General features: G+C 40.7%; 1 protein-coding gene across 2 annotated transcripts in view; it reads right to left on the bottom strand.

Moving 5' to 3' along the window:
• Nucleotides 1–418: 418 nt before the first annotated feature.
• Nucleotides 419–22,555, bottom strand: part of efna5b (ephrin-A5b) — a 109,827-nt gene continuing 87,690 nt past the window's right edge. Inside the window, exons 3-5 of one of the 2 annotated variants that reach the window (XM_042488236.2) lie at nucleotides 7,711–7,776; nucleotides 7,244–7,324; nucleotides 419–4,896 (exon numbers count right to left, since the gene is read on the bottom strand). In XM_042488236.2, the coding sequence (XP_042344170.1) occupies nucleotides 4,769–4,896; nucleotides 7,244–7,324; nucleotides 7,711–7,776 (275 nt within the window). In that variant the 3' untranslated portion in view covers nucleotides 419–4,768. The remainder of the gene's footprint in view (nucleotides 4,897–7,243; nucleotides 7,325–7,710; nucleotides 7,777–22,555) is intronic. The other variant, XM_042488237.2, reaches the window with a different exon arrangement.

Here is a 22,555-nt window from a genome sequence, read left to right as displayed (position 1 = left end):
TGATGACTGCGCTTTTCACATTTTAACTGGAGATTGTGCTCGCTCTTTGTATTGTGTGATGGTTGTATTAATTTTATAGTTGTATTTGTTTGCCTGTATTTATTGTTGTAACCTTGTTTTAAGCTGCCCTCTTGGCCAGGTCACTCTTGGAAAAGAGATTTTAAATCTCAATGAGTCTTTTACCTGGTTAAATAAAGGATATATAAATATGTCAAAATATGACATGTTGAGAAAACAGCTGAAAACCACATAGAATAGCATGTTGAGACACATCTTAGTATAGCATGTCGAAAAACGCCCCAAATCTTTATAATATAGCATGTCTAAAAATATTTTTAAAAATATTAATGTAACTTAGGATGCTGGCCTCCTTGGGAAGTGGAAGGGGTTAAAGTAGAGCAAAAGAGTAGCACAGTGATCAAAGCAATGTATTTCCATTTTATTGTATTACTCATAGTTGCTCAGACACGTGTATATACAAATACAGATAATTTTTGTCAACTTTTTTGTTGTTTATATACTGTAAAAGAGCAGTTTGGAAATATTCCCCACTGATGGCAAAGTGGGAGCAGGGTTCGAAGGTGAGGGAAGAAGGACAGCAGGTGGTGTTGTGGAGGTTATACAAGCACAAGAAAGATGGGACAGGACAGGTGCACAAAATGAACAAGTGGCTCATCAGCAAGAGCGGAGCTGATGAAAAGACTGGCTTTGCCCTGTATGCACAGAACCTGGATTGATGATAGGCTTTACCCCACGAACAATCCAGTTAGGATTTTGGTGGAAGGGGTGCACTAATCCTTGAACTGTGCCCAGGACCAACGTCTACCATAGGGAGAAGTGATTCAGGATTGTTAAAAAGGGAGAGAACGTGAAGGGCCCTGTTGTAGTCTCTTCGACGCCAGCAGCCGTTCCGTGTAAAAGCACAATGGCAGAAAGCTTCTTGTACACAGACAGGGCTGCCAGGGCAGAGGCTGAAGGGCTAAGGCATGGGAAACACTCTTTGTTGCCAAAGAGGGTTGCCGCTTCCCATTCACTGCAGCAACAGCAAATGAGACACGCACACACACAAACTCAAAGGTCTCACACATTTTTTTTTTTCCACACTGAAAAACGTCCACACACTGATGTATACACTCCCAAAACGCCTCCTCTTGAGAGAGCAGAAAGAGGATGAATAGTCAGAAGAGACAGACTGCAACTACATGGGATGAATTCAGTAGATGGGTACAGAAAGAGTCATTCTTAGGAGGAAAAAAAAAGTTGCTTTTGAACAACAAAATGACCGACCCCCACTGTAACTTTACAACAATGGTTTGTGTTATGTACATTTGTCATCTGTCACTACACCGCTTTAATGACATCACTCAAATGGGGATGCAAAAAACACACAACATGAAAGTGATCCGAAAGTCTAACACGTCTTAAAGAAAAAGAAAATCAGAGCAAAAGAAAAACGTTCTTTTAAAAACTTTTTCGATATTTTTCTTTTTTTTTTTTCTTCTTAAATGTCATCAAGTTCATGCGCATGCCACATAATGAAACTGGCAAGATCCTTCCATTAAAAAGCAAACAGTCCACTCATGGCAGATCTTTGAGCCAACCAACATGCTTCCAAAACACTGAAGGCAAAAAAGTACAAATGAGCCGTCTATTAAGTCCAAAGTGTTTCTTTTCAAGGCAGGATCCATATGAAGAGATGTGAAGGTTGGTGACTGGTTTGAAACATGTAACAGGTGAGCCACTCTTCTGGCTAATGTTCAGTCTCCTATACACTGTTGGTGTACAGCTCCCACAGGTTTCCCCTTCATATTAGCTCAAAGTTTCATTAGGCATTGAGGATCAAAGCACACAATGCATTGTTTGAGGACAGTACACACTCCGCAAAACCCAGAGATAATACCGTATTCATTTTTTTTTAGAAAAAGACATAAGAACCAAATTAATACTTTAATATCAAACACTATTTACATCAAGAAGTTTTTCTAATAATAATAGGCATAATCATCATCATCATCATAACAATAATAATAATTATACAGTTTTAACAATGATCTAATTTTTTTCTTCTGTCCTCCAGAAAGGTACAAAACAGATACTAACCTAACACTACTTGTTTTATGGTTGACTACCTCAGGATACACAGTATCCAGTTTATAAGTTGATCCTCATTTCCCAGGTTAAGGTGTGTACAGAATAAACCATGGTAATAATAGCAATAATGACAAATAGTAGTATTATAAGAGAGTACAATTGAAGCTGGTTTTCTGATAAAAGTCTGGTGTTAATCTGCTGACAGGCATCCATTTTGAATCTTACACGGTGCTCATTCCCTGTGGTGTTATCCTGAAAATTAGTACCTCATTAAATGGCCTCATCTCCTATTACCCCCCATGGCTGAGCTGCTATTACGCTGTAATAGCATTGTTACCGTAGCACACACACAAAAAAACAACATGGCAAAAGGCAAAGGCAGTCTTTTTGGGGAAAAGAAAAAAAAAAGGCAGCCACAAAAATGAAAAGCAATAACCAAACAGTGCACTCATTTTGGAGACAGAATGATACTGAACAAAATGTTTGTCATCTATTCAGGTGTTCTTTCAGTAGTGGTGCTTGGGTTTTTTGTTTAGTTTTGTTTAGTTAGGCACTCTAGTCACACTACCTTCGGGGTACCTCCCATGTCTTTCTATCTCTCCCCGTATGTGTCTCTCCCTTTAAATCTCCCCGTCTCCTTCACTAACCAATTCTCTCAAACTGCAAGGTCATTGGTGCTTTAAACCCCCCCCACTGTGGAAATCTACACCCCCCTCCCGAGACCCCCCAAGCCTTTCACCATCTATTTTTAATACCAGGAATAACTCCCCTGGCCACAACATGGGGTCCACATGCCTGTCATTTTGAACCTCATTAAAGAGTCACTTAAACCTGTAACACTAGGAGCCGAAGGTGGACACGCAATCACTCCTGTGCTTCTTTTCTTGCTCTGTTTCTCTCTTTGTATCCATCTTTCAAAACCAATTGGCGCCCCATTTCTCCTACAAAAACCCCTGATCTTAAAAGGAAAGAGTAAATTCCTCTATCTGTCCATATTTCTTTGAAAGCAAAAGAAACAAGTCCCCTCCATTTGAAAGAGGACATAATAGCTTCCATTATGCTAACTCACCATGTGCATCTGTGGGAGCTGAAGGACGCTGAATATCATTAGAACACAGTGGATTCCTTTTCATTTAAGTGCTAACATAAACCTGGCCAGACTAAATAGAGCTGTGCATTGCCTTGAATTAAATGGATGGTTTCTCTAGTCACTCTATGTGTTCTAAACTAATTGGAGCTATACATCAGTCCTGTAAAAGCTGCATAAACTGCAGCACGAAAGTGAGTGTGAAAACCAGCTAACTAATATTTGATGAGTCAAAACTGTGGTTTAAGTGACAGAGATGTGAGGAAAAAGTATGCTAATGCGAATTAAAGTGTCTTTGTAAACACTTTCCCATGACATCTGCTATTGTTTTAATTAAGTGGGTTTTAGACAGTGCAAAAATACACAGTTTACAGTGTCTTCACCATCAAAGACACCATTTGCAAAGTAAAAAAATAAAGGCTCCAATTTAACTGTGAACAGTTTTTTAAACAATCGCTTAAACAGTCGATATCAGAGAAAAAAAAGCTGTGGATGCAAATGTTTATGAGAGTGTTAATATTGACTAATAGTCAAATGGAACAGGGAGAACAATTGCTGCCTCTGCTCAGCAAACATTGCATAAAATGACTGTGACTGTTGCCGTGAAATTGTGTGATCAACTTTCAAAAGATATCGATCCTTGATCTTAATAGCAGTCTACAAAGTGTCTGGCGAGAAAGTTTCAATTTAGCTGTTCTGTGAGTCACGGTGAACCAAATGTGTTTGAGAGGTGTTTTATTGAGCAGGGCTGGCATGCTCTACACAAAGGAGGGCAAGAGAAAGTAGCCTCATGGTTCCGTAGGTTTCTCTAGCTCAAGTTTTGAGCAGCTTATCCATCTATAAATACACTTTGTATTCAAGAGAAAATTGGATGCTATTGTTGACAGGCTGAAGGTCAGCGGGCTAAGGTGCATGCCATGTACAGATTTCTCAGTGCTGTGGTTTCCAGTCTGACCTCTTCATCTTTGTACTTCCATGGAAGCAGAAAACTCTGCTTCTTACTGTATGACCCCACACAATACAAAATATTTTCTAAAGGCTTTTTGAGAGGTCTCGGGACAACTATTTGTTTGTGTATGTACAGTTCTTTCTAAGGCCTAGAATTCTCACTCTCCTACTGTTTACTGCTGCTATACAAATGTAAAACCCTACTGCTATTGACGGTTAGTGTTTTGTGTTTGACTCTCTAAGTGTGTGTGTGTGTGTGTGTGTGTGTGTGTGTGTGTGTGTGTGTGTGTGTGGGTAAACATCAGTGCTGCAATGACAAAAACATGATGCAAAGGGATGTCAAAAGTCACGGGAAAATAAGAATCACTAAGTGTCAAAAAACGGGATTTGGCATCTTAGTTGAAGGTTTGAGAGAGGGAAACTGTCTCTCCCACTTCCAACATCAACTTTTTTCACTCACAGACGGAGAAAAGACCACTTAAATATATTTCTGAAAAAAATAGAGGGTTCCTTGAGAAGCCTGCGCTGATGCCCAATTCAAGCAAACACGCTCCACCCAAATCCCGCCCCCATCCCTGCAGCCTCGGGCAGATTCAGGCCACGCTAGGTGTGTGTAAATGCCCTCCATGACAGAGGGAGGCGCTATAAAGTGATGAGTGCTGATAGGCAGACCAGCAACAAAGCCAGGAGTGGGCTTGTTTTCTGCAGGTGCGGTGCAGCATTTGTTTCGTCACTTCGGGAAGGCTCAGCTGGTTCGTGGCTGGTATCATCTAAAAGATAAGAAATAGAAACAAGGTGAATTGTTATTTATGGAACAAACTGCTCATTTGCAACAGTTCATCACAGATTAAAGACGACGATGTGCAGTTAATGTATTGTCGTTGTCATGTTCAAAGCTATATCTCAAGATTAATAACAGTGGAGACTGAAGTGCATTCCTGAAATGTCTGGGCTCATGCTTGTTCAGTTCATGATGTTGCCATATGAACTTGGATTGCTGTGTCACGCTTCAAATCATGTCAGAAACATTTTTAATTCAACTCTCAGCTGAGTTGCCTCTTGTGTCTGTCTGGCAGTGGCTTCAGTATCTGCACATAGCCATGTGCCCTGTGCACCATGGGAAAGTAGCTGAACCATGCACAGCAAAGGACAGATAGACAGAACAGAGGACCGGGCAGTTATATAACTGTTCAAGTGTGTGTGTCTATGTGTGTGTGGTCGGTGTGTGTGGAAGGGTGTGGAGGGATGTGGCAACAGTAGATGATGGATGAATGTTTTAATTTCCTTCCTTTGGAGAGCGTAATAGATTGGTTCAGGGATGATGTATTTTTGTAGGCCAACCTTGCAGAATCCCCCTGGTTCCCTCCACAAAAAACCAATAGGCTTTTTTCCACAAGATTTTGGATTACAGCAGAAAATAGGCTCTGTGGCAAACAAAGGTTGATGATACTTACATTTTTGACACTTCTATGAAATTGCCAGAAGTAAAAAGCTAACCTTAACCATTTTATTGTTCAGGAGGTTTTTACAGGGAGCCAAATTACCTGCAGAGGTCCTTTTTTCTCCATAACAAATTGACCAGGTGATTAAAGCAGGTAAAAAACAATGCATAAAGCAGTTTCAAGCTCATCGTGGCTGAGCTGCTAACTATGGTGGCCAGCACCCTGTTTAGAGCTTATTTGTCCCTTCTGGGCTACTCTAGAACCATGGCGGTGCAACTCAGTAATATCTACAGACAAGGAGCAGCTCCCTATGTAGACATAAACAGCTCATTCTGAAGTAATGAAAACACAACAATTTTTATTTTCAGGTGATAATACACTAAAGAAAATATGTTTATATTTAATTTTTGCCAAGATATCCCCCTAAGTCCTGCACACTGGACCTTTAAGACACATAAAAGCTTCCAAATCCACAAGTAGAGGATTTACTGGCACATTTTATGCTGAAGAACCAAACATAAAAATCTGTTGAGTTTGTGTTAACCACAGACCTTGTTTCAAGCATCTAACCAAAAACCAATTCAAAAAACCCATTGACTTGGAGACGAGGGACCCGGAAGTGCAAACCTACTAGCTCATTTCCAGGTTTTGGGACTCATTCCTGCAACACTCTGTAGGGGAAAGGGCCAAAAACAAGTGTGCAAGGTGAGAGGCAGCCATCAAAGATGCAGGCAGGAGAGCAAGGCAGGGAAACAGGCAGGCAGCAGGAGAGGCAGATGGGCATCACAAATGTCTTAGGATCTGGCCTTATGTATATGAGTGTGTGTATCATTTAGATGGCACTCTATAATAAACTCTGATCTTCACTGTAAACATTGTAGATCTCATTTTCAAATTAAAAACATCCAGAGAAATCTTTGTTTAGATGTCCTACATTTGACAAGTTGTTATTCCCAGTGGGGTGATCTTTGTGTTGTTTCAGATCTTAGGGTGAGCTGTTGCTGGGAATGAGACATCAGCATGTGGGTGATGTGGAGTGTTTCAGTTCAGTGACTTGGTTAGACTCATGTATGAAGGTATGAAGACATAAAAATGTTGTGCATTCTGCGCAGAGAAAATAATCAATGCTGGGCTACAGAGCCAAACTGCAACTCAGTGAGGAGTGGAAGAGAGAATTAAAAATTGCCAAATGTGTTGCTGTATAAATGTATGTGTATATGAATCTTTTTTTTCCACACTGGTCAGATTAATTAAAGCACTCAAGTGACTGGTGCAAAAATGATTTTACTAGAAAACCAATTCTGGTGATATGGAGCACAACATGCATTTGGAAGTGTTTGTTTAGTTAGTGAAAAGGTTTGAGAATGTGAAACATGCACATCTATAGAAACATCACACCTACTGACATATGATTGTGATAGAAACATAATAACTATATCCACTATTTTGCAGCTATATATGTAAATGTATATCGGCATGCAAGAAAGCTTATCAATATAACACGCAGGCAACAGTAGCATGAGGCAACATCAGCGTAAGAGAAGCACTGGGCAGGGATGATCTGCTTCAAGACAAACAGCATTAGGGAAGGAAACAGGCACAGAACAGGAGACACATGTACAGATGTATGGAGGTCATACTGAAGAGAATCAAAAAAGCCAGAAGCCATACTAACCTCGTGGTTCTAATGTATTGTCTACTTTGTCGTTTACGTCAAAAACGCGGTCATGTACGCCTATAGTTTTCACACAGCTGTCTATAACAGAAAATAGGGAGAATGAGAGATCATTAGAGGTTCCCGCCAAATAGGTTAGTGACCCCTGAAGCCCCCCTCCCACCCCCATCACAGCCCTGAAATCAAACATCCCAAGCAACAAAGCTCATGGCAACATTCAGATGAGGTATGAGGTGACCTGGGTTTCATTTGATGTGATCATATATCATCCTTTTCATGTTTTAAAAAAAACTTTCTTAACAAGTTTTGTGATAAATGAAATAGGTATGTTGGACAGTGAGTAAAAAGGTAATTCAGGAGGAAGTGAGGTAACCAGAGAAGCAGACATAAACTGTTTTGATTTTCAATCCAAAAGTGTACTTCAACAAGCTCTATTACAAAGCCTTGCATTGCATGCAAACACTTACTTGATGGTCGGACGAAAACTTTGAGCTTCAGGCATGTTTTCCTGCCATTCTCAGCAATGGTGGAGGCTGCAAAAAAATGCAAAAGACAGGTGAAAAAGTGTTAACATAATACTACAAGTTGTATCACAAGTGCACTTAACTGGTTTCAGGCTGCATTTTCTTTTCATATAAAATGTCTGCATGATTAGATTTTAATATGAATATATTTTCTTGCCTGTAGACAAAACTGAGGTAGTTTATTCAGATAAAATAACATGGTTAATGTTGACTCTTAAGTGGATTTTGTAGGGTTAGTCATGGTTCTTGTGAAATTATAGCCAGAAAGTATTTACAGATGTGCAAGGGAAATGTCTCTGGGGAAAGTGGAGTGCTTAGCTCACAGTTTAATTGTAGCATTTTAGATTCTACAACTGGCAGCAGCTTAATAAGGATCAAGGAATTTGCATCATTTAAAAAACACTCAAAACTGGAAGATTTCATGTTGTGCAAATACTTTATATGTACACATTTATGCATTTACCTCTCTAAAACCCTCTTTGAGGGACACGTAGCTCACACTCCCTGGATGTATATGCTACATGTGCGGATGGTTTGCGGTCGCTGTCAGGAAATGGATCCCTTCCTGTCAAGCCCATGGGGTGTGAATCTCTGAGCGTTAGCTACCATAGTGGTTGTATCACATCCCCTAAAAATATCTCATGTGGAGAGCGTGTGCGTCCGTGTGTGTGTGTGTGTGTGTGTGTGTGTGTGTGTGTGTGTATCTGTGTGTGTGTCTGTGTGTGTGCATGTGGTTGACCACTAATGGTGTTGTGGTGAGGCACCAGGTGCTGTCTCCTGTAGACAAGGATAGGGGTCAAACACATGTCATATGGAGCATGGTGGGTGTGTAATGCCTGCATCCATCATGACAGGAGAAAGTACAGTAGTTTAAACATATGTGCTGTGTCTTGTGTCAGGACATCATATCAAATGGAGACAATCTTATGCTTCTCCTACTATTACGATATAATATGCTATTTACTGGAAAGTAATTTTTATTTCTACTATCACCGTCAGCTCCAGAGAGACAATACTGTCCTCTAAGATGTCTATAGTTCATTTTAAGTCTCCTGTGGATCATTCCACAGCTGATGCAATGAAGCTAAGCATTTCCAAAGGCTACCATTTGGGATCTGTCAACTCCTCTCTAGTGAACCTTTACCTAACCCCTCCCATCCCCGTCCCTCTCTCCCAGCTGTGTCACCCTCTTTACTCGTCTGTCAGCGTAGCCGTATCCATTCATCAAAGCTCAACTGACTTGCCTTCACCATATCTTACAGCACACACACCAACGAATGTGTGGACATACACACAAAATACAGATTTTAAATATCTGTCTGGAAGTGTTGCTCCACGTCCTCTTAAATAACAGTATTTACAATTCTCTGATCTCTCCCCCACTGCAGAATGTATTACATTAAAAAATGTCTCTGTATACTTTGCTGCAATCGATGTCCTAGCATCTATTTCATGTTGAGGTGGTGGAAAAAAGCAGTGAGCTGTCTCTGTAGCCAGGGGATATGTTCATTAAGAGAATTATTGACAAATAAGGGAATATGGAAAAGGGTCAGAAGAGATGGAAATCTATTCCTTTCTTGCACGCTCTCTACTCCCGATTTACCCTGAGATCAAGATGCCAGCTTTTCATCAAATGCATACCGCATGCTCAATCATTTTCATTTTGTGAAGCCCTCTCTGCAGCTCATCAAGCTCCCTCTCTATCCCCCTCGCCTCTCGACCTCGCTGTTACCATTTTAATGTTGTCGCTTCATCAGCTGTTATCTGTTTCTTAGTCATGTGTCAGTGTGCAAGAGAGGTGACTTGAGAGTTTGATATGCCCTTTTTTCAAAGCTCAGTTCATATTCAGCAGATGCAGAGGTGGAAGAGAGGGAGAGGGCCTTATTATTTCGGTGTGGAGGCAGCCGATGACACGCTAATGAACCTTGACCACGGCCGCTCACCCACTCAGTCATGTATACACACCAGTACCCACACGATTTATGTCACTCTTTTCATTGCTACACTTTTCTTTTCCACCACTACTTAATGCACACATATTCAATGTTCATGTCCACATATACGCGTACACAAACACACACACACACACACACACACACACACACGTCTCCAGATGCCTTATCTTCATCATCGATGTGGGCAGAGCTGAGTCACAGCCATCGACACCATCCACTTAGCAAAGGCAGCTGATCATGAGAGAAGTATGGCCCCGATGAGGAAAGCGAAAAGCATGTGGGACGCTCTGTCATGATGACAGTTAGTGAAGCTGTTGTGATGTTTATAGATTTGGGCCATAACACAATATCCACCTCCTACACGAGGAGAGTCATGGACTTAAGGTGCAAAAGTGAACAGATATCACGATTACATACTTACACTGGAATTCTTTATTTCTATGTTTCCTGGAGTGGTTTTCAGCATGCCTAAAGCTAAAAACTCTCATATCTATGCTAATTTAATGCCTCTGCATGAGCAATAGCCGTGGCCAGAGGCATTATGTTTTTGGGTTGTCCGTCCCTCCCACTGTCGTGAATGCCATATCTTCAGAATGGCTTAAGGCAATTTCTCCAAATTTGGCACAAACGTCCACTTGCACTCAAGGATGAACTGATTAGATTCTGATAGGTAAAGGCCAATGTGACCTCAACAGACTAATTCTTGTAAACACAATATCTCAATAACACCTTGGAGGAACTATTCCTTTTTTTTCAAATTTGGCACACTTACATTTAACACTGAGCTGATTCAAAGTTTTTGGTCAAAGGTCAACATGGACTCAAGAATGAAACAATTAGAATTTGGTGGTTGAAGGTCAAAGGTCAAGGTCACTATAACCTCATGAAACATGCTTTTGGCCATAACTCAAGAATTCAAGTGTTACATACTAACAACTTCACTGTGACATTATAATGTTGTGGAAAAACACTTTTCTGGCCTTTATTCAATGGCATAAATCAGGAACATAAGGTTAGACATTTGGTTGGATACTAAATTTGTGACACTAATCTTTGGTGTCCACCTTGAAACTGTGCTGATTGTGTTGATCATCTGTGCTGCCAGGGGAAGATATGTGTGAAGCATCCATGTTTTCTCAGACATGGATATAAACTGTAAGTGCACCTTGACTGGTTTGCGGAGGCACACATCCGTAAGGCGGTAATTCTAGATTTATTTTGATTCAGGCTGACTTATGGAGTTGCTGGACAAAACAATTGTCTATTCCCTGAAGTAGCAGTGGTCTGCATATAAAACATACAGGATCTGTAATTTATAACTAACTGATAGTCTGCATATGTGAATGACCTGTCTAATTTGTATCTACAGAAAAAATCGGGTTACACTTGCATTACTTACTACTAAATTGTACTGAACAGGCAGAGCTACTTCTTCTCCTTCTATCATTTATGTATTGAATGAACTGAAATTTCTCAGTAAGTAAATAACAAAATGATTTTTTTTGTTACATTTCTGGCAGATTAGATGCTTTGCAGTGGTAGAACGACTTCACTTCACATCTAAACTCACAATTTATTAGATCACTGTAGTTAGCCTCTATAGGGGTGCTTCCACAAACAGGTCGGTACAGTTCAGTTCAGTTCAATACACATTTTTTTCTGTTTCCATTGGTAAAATTTGTGGATTCAGACTTCACTCTGTATCACTGATAAACAAGGAAATACAGTGAGTGCTGCTGGACCACGTGCTGGGGAGCAGAGTGACAACAACCCCACCCATATTGTCTGTGGTGGAAACACTACACAGATCTATGGTCTAGGTACCACTGTACCTCTTTGTAGGAGTTACTTTTGTTTCCAAAGGTGCTATACAGAAAGCCTTTGGTGGAAATGTGGCTTACGTATACAGTTAAGTTGGAATCTCGCATGAGAATGATTTCAACCAGTTAGAGGAAATATTGTCCGCATAATCTGCAGCTCATGATGCCAATGTGAGAAAAGTTGACTAAATGAGTTCAACTGAGCCTAGCTGTGGCCATTGTGTTGGCATGCTGCAGATGACTGAGGTGTATTGCAGTGCATTCTTGACTACAAAGGAAAGATTAGGCTTTGGCTCTACATTCCTTTCTTGGTAGCAGCTCTTCATACTCGTGTGTTTGATGAGGATCCCTCCTCCCAGGGCCCAAACCGTCCGCGCCAGTGCCTGTTTATTTTGGATTAACATGCTGCTGAGGACCAGCTTATTGTTCTTGTAGGCCCTAAAATCAACACCTGCTATTCTGGTTCCCATCAGGCCAGGAGCCTCAACCATCAATCCATCCAGCCTGAGCAAGTGGTTGCTTTGAAGGACAGAGGCCCTGAAAAGATGTCCCAGAGACGGGGAGGGGGGTGGTGACGGGGTGGGCGAGGTCAGGTTACTCCTCCAAGCCTTGTCCCCTGGCTGGTAATGGCTGGTCCCCTCAGTACACTGCATTATGCATCAGCATTAAGGCAAATGGAATGAAGCAGAATCCAATTACGGAAGAACAAACAGGTGGGCTCAGTGCGGCTTAGGCACAGTATTGTTTCAATCACAGCCCAAGCCAAGCTTTATTGCAACTGTAATGTTATCTGGAAAACACATTTCCGTTGCCTTTCAATGAAAGATTCAACAGCCCATTCCAGACATGAGGACATAAAACCATGTGTCTGTAGTGATGGGGAGCTAAAAGCAAAGTTTAAGCTGGCTAAATACAGTAGATAATATCATCATATTGATTTCTTATCCATCATTTGGGTGGTGTAATGGCTCAGCTGTAAAAAAACAAAACAAAAAAAAAACAAAAAAACTGCAGGGTGAGTCAACCAGACTGCTTGGAGAGGCTCTGTTTGTTATTTTCTTAAACATTAAATCACATGTCATCTGGGGTCCCCCCATAGTCACTGAATCATTGCAAAGATGTGGCAGCATCACCACAACCACAAGACTTAATTCAATACAGCAATGTTGCAAGCAATGCGGCACAAATGGTTTAAAACCATTTGCGGAGTGAAAGTTTCAAGTTCCCTCTTTTGACAACTATGTTTAAGATACTTGTCACTGTCCACTGGAACATCAGTAGACAATCTGCTGAGACTAATTGTCCCAAATGTCCAAAAATCTAAACACAGTGAAAAAAAATTTATATGAAACAGTATTTTTTTTTCTTGAAGAATAAAAGTTTGGAAAGCCAAGCTTTGCACAGACTTGTTTGTGATTATGTGAACATGTAACATTAATAGCACCACGTTAGCATGCCTCCAGTCGGCGTCAGGTCTCCAGCTGGCTTTAATAATGGCGCTCTAATCCTTTGATCCCTGCTTATTTGTTAGGATGGAGCGGGTTAAACAGAATGCCCTGTAATGTTGTGTCCAGCGCTGAGCATTCCTAGCGAGCTAATTCTGCCAGCTCTGTGAAAAAAAGCCTGCTGGCCTTGTCTTTGATTCACAGAGATTACTCATGTGGCTTACACCGTGCAAACCCATCAGAGTTTAGGTCCAGGAGTCCAGGAGTCTGAGTTTACATAAACCAGTGTCCAAGGAAAGGACACACAAAAACACACAAGCAGTGTTTCACTCTAGAACCTTTGTGCCATCTTCTACCCACGTCTCCATCTAGCTAATTAGACAGTTTGCCGCCAGAATACATTTCTGCTATTTTGTGAACAGAAATCACTGCTGGGATTTATTAACGTTTGTCCTAGTAGGAGTTTAAGACAGAGAAAAATGAAGTATTTATATGACCTCTCTGATAGGTAATATCAACTGCTACACAGTCCTAAATAATCTCTTTAATGCCCACAATAGCACACATACAATACAAACCTATGTAAAATGACAAGTCGTATCGACACTTGAAATTACTAAATGTCCTTCACAAAATGTCCTTCCCACATTCAACCAGTTACAAAGAAGCATACTTGTCTACCAAGGAATCTTAGAAAGAGTGGAAAAAAATGTGATAAAAAGGCAGACCATCACACACAAACTATCTGTATATGTGTTCATATGCCCACACAAAATGTGCGCTTCTAAGAAGATGGAAGAGACTATCCACTGAAGTGGCCCTTTACCAGATGCTACTACGGCAAACGCACAATAGCACAATAGGAGGGAATGAGGAAGCTGGGGGTGGGGGGGGGGAGCGGAGAAAGAGGATGGCTTGGATTCAGGCAACCAAGGGAACATAAACTCTCTCCCCTAGACATAGCTGGCCCTTTGCTCTTTTCTTGCATCTTTCAACCTCCGCCAAAAGTGAACCAAAGTCATTCCTCATGCCGCATGCTCCAGGTTGACGAGGTCATGAGCAATGAGGAGAAGAGTGAGAGAAACAAGGGAAGAGAGGAGGGAGAGCAGTAATTTGAGAAGGAGAAGTGAGTTAAAATCGATAATGCCTAATTAAACATTGCACCAGTTTCCTCACACTATTTTATATCAATGCAAGAATGTGGGGACACGATTATTTCCCTTTGCTATTATGTCAATCTGCATCAAGCATCATCATCAATTTCATGAAAGATTACATAATGATAATCTAAGAAATTACTCTTAAAAATGAAAAGCAACTTAAAATCTGAAAACCCTTGTAATTCATCAGCGCCTTCATGTCTTCACACTCAAATTACAATGAAGTTGGTGAATTATTAATCTAAGGGGGAGTTCAGTTTTTTAAAGTAGCCATAATAATGTTTCATTACTGCACTTAGTGTATGCCATAGAATCACAATATTATTGCAACGGCCCGACCCACTGAATAACAAGAAAGCCTACACGAACACAAATGTGTGTATTAGAGAAAGAATGAAAAAAATGAACAATATCCAATTAAACATGATGACCAAAGCTCTGGGTTAATAATATTTGTGTTAATGGTTTAATGGCCAAGGATAAGATGTCCTTGTCTTTGCGATAGTGAATCATAATCAGCTCCTGGAGACGGTTGTTAGAGACGTGAATCATATTAAGCTGAGAGGAACCTCGTGCCCTCTGACTCACAACCCTCAACTGCCCTACTTTTCCTCTGATCTCTTGGCTTTTCACAGCCTTTCTGTTTCTCTGCAGACAAAGTGATGACTACTTTATTGGCGGCCAAACTCAAAGTAACTTGATTAGAGACTTTTCTCTCTCGCCTTGCTCTCTCTAGCCTGTCAACAAGTGTGCTGCGACATAGCTCAGGGTTTATTATTAGCCAAGTGTGGCCAGTGGGCTAGCTCGCTGGTTGACTGTTTTCAGTTTATTTTTGAAAGGGGACTCTAGAAACTCCAATGAGCTTGTCATTGCCAGACCTTTAACTATTTATTCTTATGTTATTGGAGCCAGTAGAATAAACTGAGGGGTGACACAGGAGTGGATTTTCACTCATGTCTCATCCCATTACCATGAGAGAGTAAAAAAAGAAAAATCCTGTCCCGGTCTTCTGTTGTATTTTTAAATAATGAAGAAAAAAGTCTTTATTCATACTAAAAATCAACTATACCGTATAGCATAACGCTATTGGGCTATAGGGCCATTGCACATGATTTTCATACACCAAAAAACCATGCAGTGACCCCTTTGTGCCCTCTATAGAATCACATGCATTTGTTATGCTTAATGCACTGTTTCCCTTTCATTTGTCATTTATCTAAAGGGTAAAAACACACATAACTAGGTAGCAGGTATCTGGTGCAAAAGACACACTGGGAGGGTTAATAAGGTAGTACTGTCCTAAATTCCAGAGAGGGAGATGGGATAAAAAAGGGAGACAAGAAAGGATGTAGTAACCAGGGGAGGCAGAGGTGGTGGAATGTCTATCCATCTGTCAGGATTATAATAATGCATTCCAGACAGCGTGCATGTGTATGCATACTTACGTGAGTGCATGTATATCCATGCAAGTGTGTGTGCAGCATTCTGTCACATTACTCTATGTTGTCTGATCATTTCTGAATCCCGATGACAGGGTTGATTTTTCATGTGAATGAATGAAAGGACTGAATTATGATGTTGTCCATATGCATGATGCCTCCCTGTACCACAAATGGAACAGCACCAGCTCTTTGTCATTATTAGCAGACCTCCCTTAGCTGTAACAAAATACAGCCTGCATACACTGTCCCCTGCCTCTATTTCATTTGTCCATTAATGCTATTTTCCTGCTGCCGCCTGCTCTACGTTCTCTACTCCTTTTCTCCTCTTGAGAGTGTCTTGAAGCGAATGGTGCATCATAGGATTTATGATCAAGGAGACAGCCAGAGTCCATGTCTTGGAGAATCTGTTTGGAGATTTGTGTGTGCATGTAGCAGTCGAAAAAGACCTTATGAGATCTTGTGAAAAAGCCTTATAAATATCAAAAGGTTTTCTTGCTTGATATTTCTGATCAATTTCAGTCTTGTGTTGCATTTTGCAAATTGGCCTATGGGCTTCATTTTGTAATGTTAAATGGGTAGAATCATCGCCCACCCTCTGGTTTTTGTTGGCCATTTAGCGAGTGTTCATTCGATATCAGCAACAGACTCGGCTAAGGTCTCTGTATTACTATATTATCCTTGTTTCTTGCAGTGCCAAACAGAGAAATGTCTTTAAAATGACTCCATCCACAAGTGCCATGCAAAGGTGTTATTGATTGTGTTTTCCCTGAGAAGCAGCACCAGCTGCAGCGGGTGAACAAGTCAGACGGCAAGAAAACGACATCTGTTCTGCCCACAATCCGCCACTGCATGATCACACCAAGTGGTTTCCTATTTGCCACACATCTTGCACGCCTAAGAACACCATAACTCGGCTCACTCATCTCTTGCACTGAGCTGCCACCGATATTGGATTTCTGCCCTTTTCAGATTAAAATCACTCAAATACCAGATTGTGGATTGTGTCCATATAAGACAAACGTGCTAGCATCAGCATTCTGCGAGATGGGTTTCACTTAAACCATGAATGATCTGTGAACTCTGACCTGAGGAGTGCGCCGCCTGTACGCTTATCCCTTCTGTCTGTCTGTCACAGAGGCAGATAGTTCGGAGCTGTAACTTACTCACTACTAATACTGCATTTTTTGGACGAAATCCTTGCATATGTGGACAAAATTACATTACTCTCTTAGTCTAAATTTGACATCTTTAATGTATTCCTCTGTTAATTATTTATCTCTGTGTCCCGTCTTGTGTTAGACTGTAGAGAAAACACAGCTGGGTGTTGTCCACACAAAGATCCAGCTCCTGACTGACTCCAGCTTTTGCCTTGTGTTCAGTTAACCTGCCTCAGACAGACAGAAGAGGCTGACATGGACAAAAATGAAGAATTATGACCTCCATTTGAGTAAATTCCCTCCGTCCTGCTTGCGTTGATTAAGCTGTTTCTGTTGTTGAAGCAGATGACAGCAGAATCCTGTCTCCTCTCTCTAATTTTATCAGAGATGCAACAAATCAACCCTCGACCCGCATCGAACTCGTAGGGCGAAAGCACCATTAACGGGCATTTTCTCCGCAGGAATATGATTTGACAGCTTAATTTTCATCTACAAACAAGAAAGCTAATCAATCACGTCACTGAGGGCAGATTTTTCATCCCCCATTCCCTCAGGTCATTTGGCTACAGAAAGTTATTAGAGACAAGGAAAAGATTAATATTCTCATACTGTGTGTATAAGCACTGTTTATATATAAGGTCTTTGCTGTTTTGTGTGTAAACATTAGTTACTCCACGAATATTTGATTGAAAATGGTAATATTAATTGTGAACAAATACTCTATCTTCATTAGGACTGTACTTCACATGCTTCAATGAAATTGTGAATTTCATTAATTCCCCTTGATGATATGTCTCAAATACATGAGTTCATTTGCGGGTAACTATATCTAACCTCTACCTCGTGTTCTCATGTGTAGTGACCTCTGCCTCGGGACACACTGACATTTCCGTTTAGCACAGGTGTGCAGTATAGCAAGCTTCAGCAGGTAATGATGCATAAGATTTTCTATGTTATCCATGCCACACAATATAGGCAAATGGACAACAAGGGTTACAAGGGTACAAGTCTGACCACCGTGTACTGTGCTGAACTGCAGACATCATTATTCAGTAGAATTTACTTTGCTATGTTGAAAAGGGTTTTATGCACTGTTTGCGATGTCATGTCAGCACTGATTTATTTGAAAATTTGACTTATTACAGTGTTCATGACAGTAATAAATTGACATGTTACAAGTTAATAAATATTTAAAAATGAAAGTAATCACATTCTAATTACTGTCTGGGATTCATTTGGCCTTAATGCACAAAAGAAGATGACAAGATTAATACTTATTGATCTTTGCAGAAAAAAATGGGTAAATTCAGGTAGCGCACCAGAGCAGGAGAGGGTACTCCACAGCTTTTTAGGCCCTGAAGGGTATTAAACTAAAATCTTTTCAGTTCAGTTCATTTATGATATTGTCACTTCTATAAGCCTCACTGCACAAGTGTAAGGCAAGGCTTAGTTTAAGTGATGACAAGACAATTTCAAGTAGGAGACATGAGCATTGTGTTGACTCTATTGTCAAACAGTGTCCTTCCTTCAGGAGTAGCATGAATGCAATCTTGTCAGGCTTATGTTCCTGGACACAGACTGGCTAAGTAGGCTCTGACCGAGGTAACCCAGTGACTGTAACACTGAAAACTGACTCAAATGGATGGCCATGTTGCTCTGTTTGTTTACTGGATTGTCTAAGTAATGTTACTGAATGTTTGGTTACAACATAAGTAAAAAGAACTTTAAGGAAGAGTCCAACCACAACATGATTATTTCCATATCAGTTACTCACTGCTTGTTATCCAGTTGTATACTCAGTACTTCATAAACATGCATTTTTGCTAAAACCTTACTATTTAAATTACTTGTGTGTGTGTGTCTGTGTGTGTGTGTGTGTGTGTGTGTGTGTGTGTGTGTGTTTCTGTGTGTGTGTGTGTGTGTGTGACTGCTTTTGTGGAAGTGTTTTAAATAGTAAAGTTTTAGCAAAAATGCATGTTTTGAGAAGTACTAAGCACACAGCTGGGTGAGACTTGGATAATACTGGATGACTTGTATAAGAGTTTGTAAACAGATGTTTTGATGTCGTTTTGCTGTTGTTAATCACGGCCCCCATTTACTCTAATTCATCCAGAATTTTCTTCACATTTTAGATGTGCCACAGGGTGAGTGATTGATATAAAAATGATCATTCTGTGCATGAAGTATACCTTAAATGAAAAAATGTTGAGTGAAGAAAAAAGAGCTTTACTGCTACAATCAGTCCAGTCACTTCACAAAATAGTAGAGATTACAAAGCAACATCCTCACTCCCTAACTGATAGTAAGATTTGAGAAATACCCATAAAACAAACCTGACAAGCAGTTGGACCTAGTTTGGTGTTGACTGTTTACGTAAGCATACAGCACACAATGAAAACAGAATTTGAGAAATCTGCCTGAAACATTTACTCCAACTCAAACAGACCAGCCCTTGGTGTGCTCTTTTATAAATAGATTACAGATAAAAGATAAGAGATAATCGAGTTTGAGCCAGTATTTCTAATTTATTTTCGACATCTTAACTCCTGAATATTTATAATAATAGCATGTTAAGCCAAAATGTAATCCCTCAGAAAATCACAGTAATTAGGTTATACTCTTTTGAAATATTCCCTGTTGCAATTGAATTTTCCAGCATGTTTACTTTTTTACTCTGTTAGTAAGTTTTATTTATCTCTAAAATTATAAGATTAAAGGAGAATAAAAATGATGTAACCCAATGCAATGTGAGAGGTCATGTATGGCTCCACCGCTAAGGCACGAGTAAGACTCCCCCCGGTGATGGTGATGATGATGATGGTAGAGCCAGAAACAGATGCTGTTGATAAATTGGCAGGTGTAGTAATGTAACTACTTCTCTCCCCTTCTCCATCTCCCTCCTTCAGCTTCTGTCCTCTAAAGACACTGTCCAATCCATCAGCGGACATCTCCCCTGCTACTTATGGACATTCAGGCTGGACACAATGGCAGTGGGAAATCACATGTCAAACGACGTCATGGTAGATGACTTTAATATCCGCCACAGTAGCCAGCGAGGCTATACGCTAGAATCATTCAATAGCCAATGAAGCCGCGGGCCACTAAACCAATATGGCGTGCTACAGCAGAATGGATGTGTTCCACGGAAACCCTGTCGGTCGCAGTGTAATTTAATCCAGCCCTTAGGACAAGCATCTCTCAGCAGAAATGGAAAAAAATATATATGTTAGAAATAGAGACTTGAGGGAGTAGATGAATTGTATAACCCCTCGCTAACCCCCATCTACGCTCACAACTTCAGAGACTTCCATTTTTCCCTTTGCTCATTTAGTATGACTGTCAATGCAAATTGGCTATAAAAGCAAAGGAAAATCTGGTTACTTTTTAACAGACAAATGGCCAAACACCTGGTTGTTGAAAGGCCTCTGGAAAGGATCTTAGGCTATTTGTTGTGTGGACAAGCTGAAGAAAAAAAAAACACCTATTCACCACGGAAACAACAGCAAACATTGGGGGGGGGGCTTCTCTTTTGTTTTTTTCCCAGTCTCCTGCTCTTAAATGTAACAGTGGAAGAGTGAAACACATGAAATGAATAAAGGACAGAAGTCTTGGCTGGCTGTCAGGTTAACTGCTTCATAAAAAAGGTGCCAATTTAGAAAACAGATCTCAGCGTGTAGAGCACAGCTCAGCTACATTCCCGACTCTTTCAACGCTGTCTCGGAGAGGAGGAGAAAACAAAGACACAGGGGTTTGACAGCCACCTAGAGCTGCATTAACACCACAGGCCAAATTTTACAGATAAACAGATACAAGTGTAGTATAACCAGCAGCGTTTAGAAAGAAGGTGTTAAGTGTCAAAACTGACACCCCCTCGCTGAGGTGGAATTTATACAGTTTTTCTCAGACATTGGCCCACAAAGTGCCTTTAAACTTTTCCTTCAACAGCTGAAGCAATAATGCATTACACTGCGTGATATTGCACTAATGCCACCAATATGAGAACATAACCATGCTTCCTATTTTGTAATATCAGTGTATCCCTGTGACAAATGTGTTTTGTGCGGCCACTGCGCCTACTGACAGGAACTCCTCCGTATAGTCTGTGCTGGGAGGACAAACTCAACTCAATTCCACTTTATCACCTTGCTTTGATAAAACCTAATTTCCCAGGAGCTTCAACTTCAGATGAACTCAGTTAGGCTCGGTTTCTATGCCAAAAAGGAGACAACTTAACATCTGACGCGAGCAGAATAAGAGCATAACATAACGCAGAGGGGAGGGCACTCCTTTTTTCAAGGGATACAGTATATTGTGCAGCAGGGGAAGTGAGGTATAACTTTCAAACTGTCTCAATTTAACTCCCCCATGAATTCCATTGCCATTTTAGGGAAGAGTTCTCCATGAGCGATGAGAGCAGCGTGAAAAGCTTGGCTGAAAGCACAGCATGAAAGCGTCTATGAGGATCACTGTAATGCCACTCTCAAAGCTCTGTGGTAAAGTTGTGAAAACATGGGTTAGAAATAGTGTGTGTGTGTGTGTGTGTGTGTGTGTGTGTGTGTGTGTCTCTATTTCTTGCTTGGTTGTATTAAAGGAAAAACATGAGGTTGGGAAAGGGCCAGCTAGGCTTGTGATTTATGTCAAGTTGGGTTATTTAGCTTCAGATTTACACTACATCATAATGCTTATAATATTGACATAAAAATATTATAGAGGTTAGCTTCACCAGTATCACCGTAGCTCCGTGATATGTTACCGCTGTTACTGCACTCTGCTGAATCTATAGATGGGTGATTAATTACAGGAAACGCCCAACACCTTACTGAAGCTGTTTTCTCATATGAATTTAGCACTATGCCCACGCCAGATTCTCAGAGCATTGTGCGGAGTTGCACTTTCACACATGTAGCACACAACAGGAGTCCATATCTCACCTGCTGGAAATTCTGCATTTAGTTGAGGTGAGGGATGCAGAAGGGCATGATGCAAAAAGTTTGCTGTAGAAATTGCAATATTTTTTAGGTGATAGATTTGTCATTTGCACATGAACAACTGAGTATATTATTGTTCCTTGAATTTGTCTTTGAATCTTTCCCTAATTTCAGAACCTTAGAGCACTCTGGGTGACAATGCCAGGTTTATGCAACAGGCAGAAGTGCCGTGAATTCCCTCAAAGCCTGGAATCTAGCTGTGAAGCTCCAAGAAGTGACCCGAGCTGAGAAGCTGGGCCACGTTCACCAGTATCAGCTGCTCTGTCGCTACATCAGCTTCCCAGTGAGCCAAAACTATTGCTGCAGCGGCGTCTGATCTATTTTCTTTTCTACATTATTTCAGTAATAGCCTAGTTTGTGTGTTTCGAAAAAAAAGCAGCAGAAATGTGTTTTAGTTGACTACGTCATCCTTACAGCTTGTTCAAAAATTACACTGTTGTTGTTACAGAGAAAGTTAAGTACCAGAAAAAGGTACAGCTGGGTACCTGTGACAAATTCGGTTCAAATGTGAACGGTAACCAACCGTAACATCTTGCCTAAATAACCCTTCTTCTTCACCCTCCAGTGTTTGTACTTATCGGGTTTTGCACCACTCACACGATATTAAGGCCATCAACAATTCTCCAGACCCTGCTTTATTCACATATGGGCTTAATCAGACATTGCATGGACTTTGGACCAGGGAGCTGGCAGTGTAAAGTCCATTTAATATCTGGTTCAACTGATTTGGACATTTGTGTTCTCACATACACCTCCTCTGGGTAATGTCTAGATAAGTTCAGGGTTGCAGTGCATGTGTGAAAGGGCCTTAAGGCACATCA

Source organism: Plectropomus leopardus, chromosome 4 (assembly GCF_026936395.1).
Source record: "Plectropomus leopardus strain MGB_pleo_1.0 chromosome 4, ASM2693639v1, whole genome shotgun sequence".
In the NCBI taxonomy this organism is placed as follows: Eukaryota; Metazoa; Chordata; class Actinopteri; order Perciformes; family Serranidae; genus Plectropomus; species Plectropomus leopardus.
The sequence above is the reverse complement of the archived record's forward strand: the minus strand, read 5'-3'. Positions and strand labels throughout refer to the sequence as shown.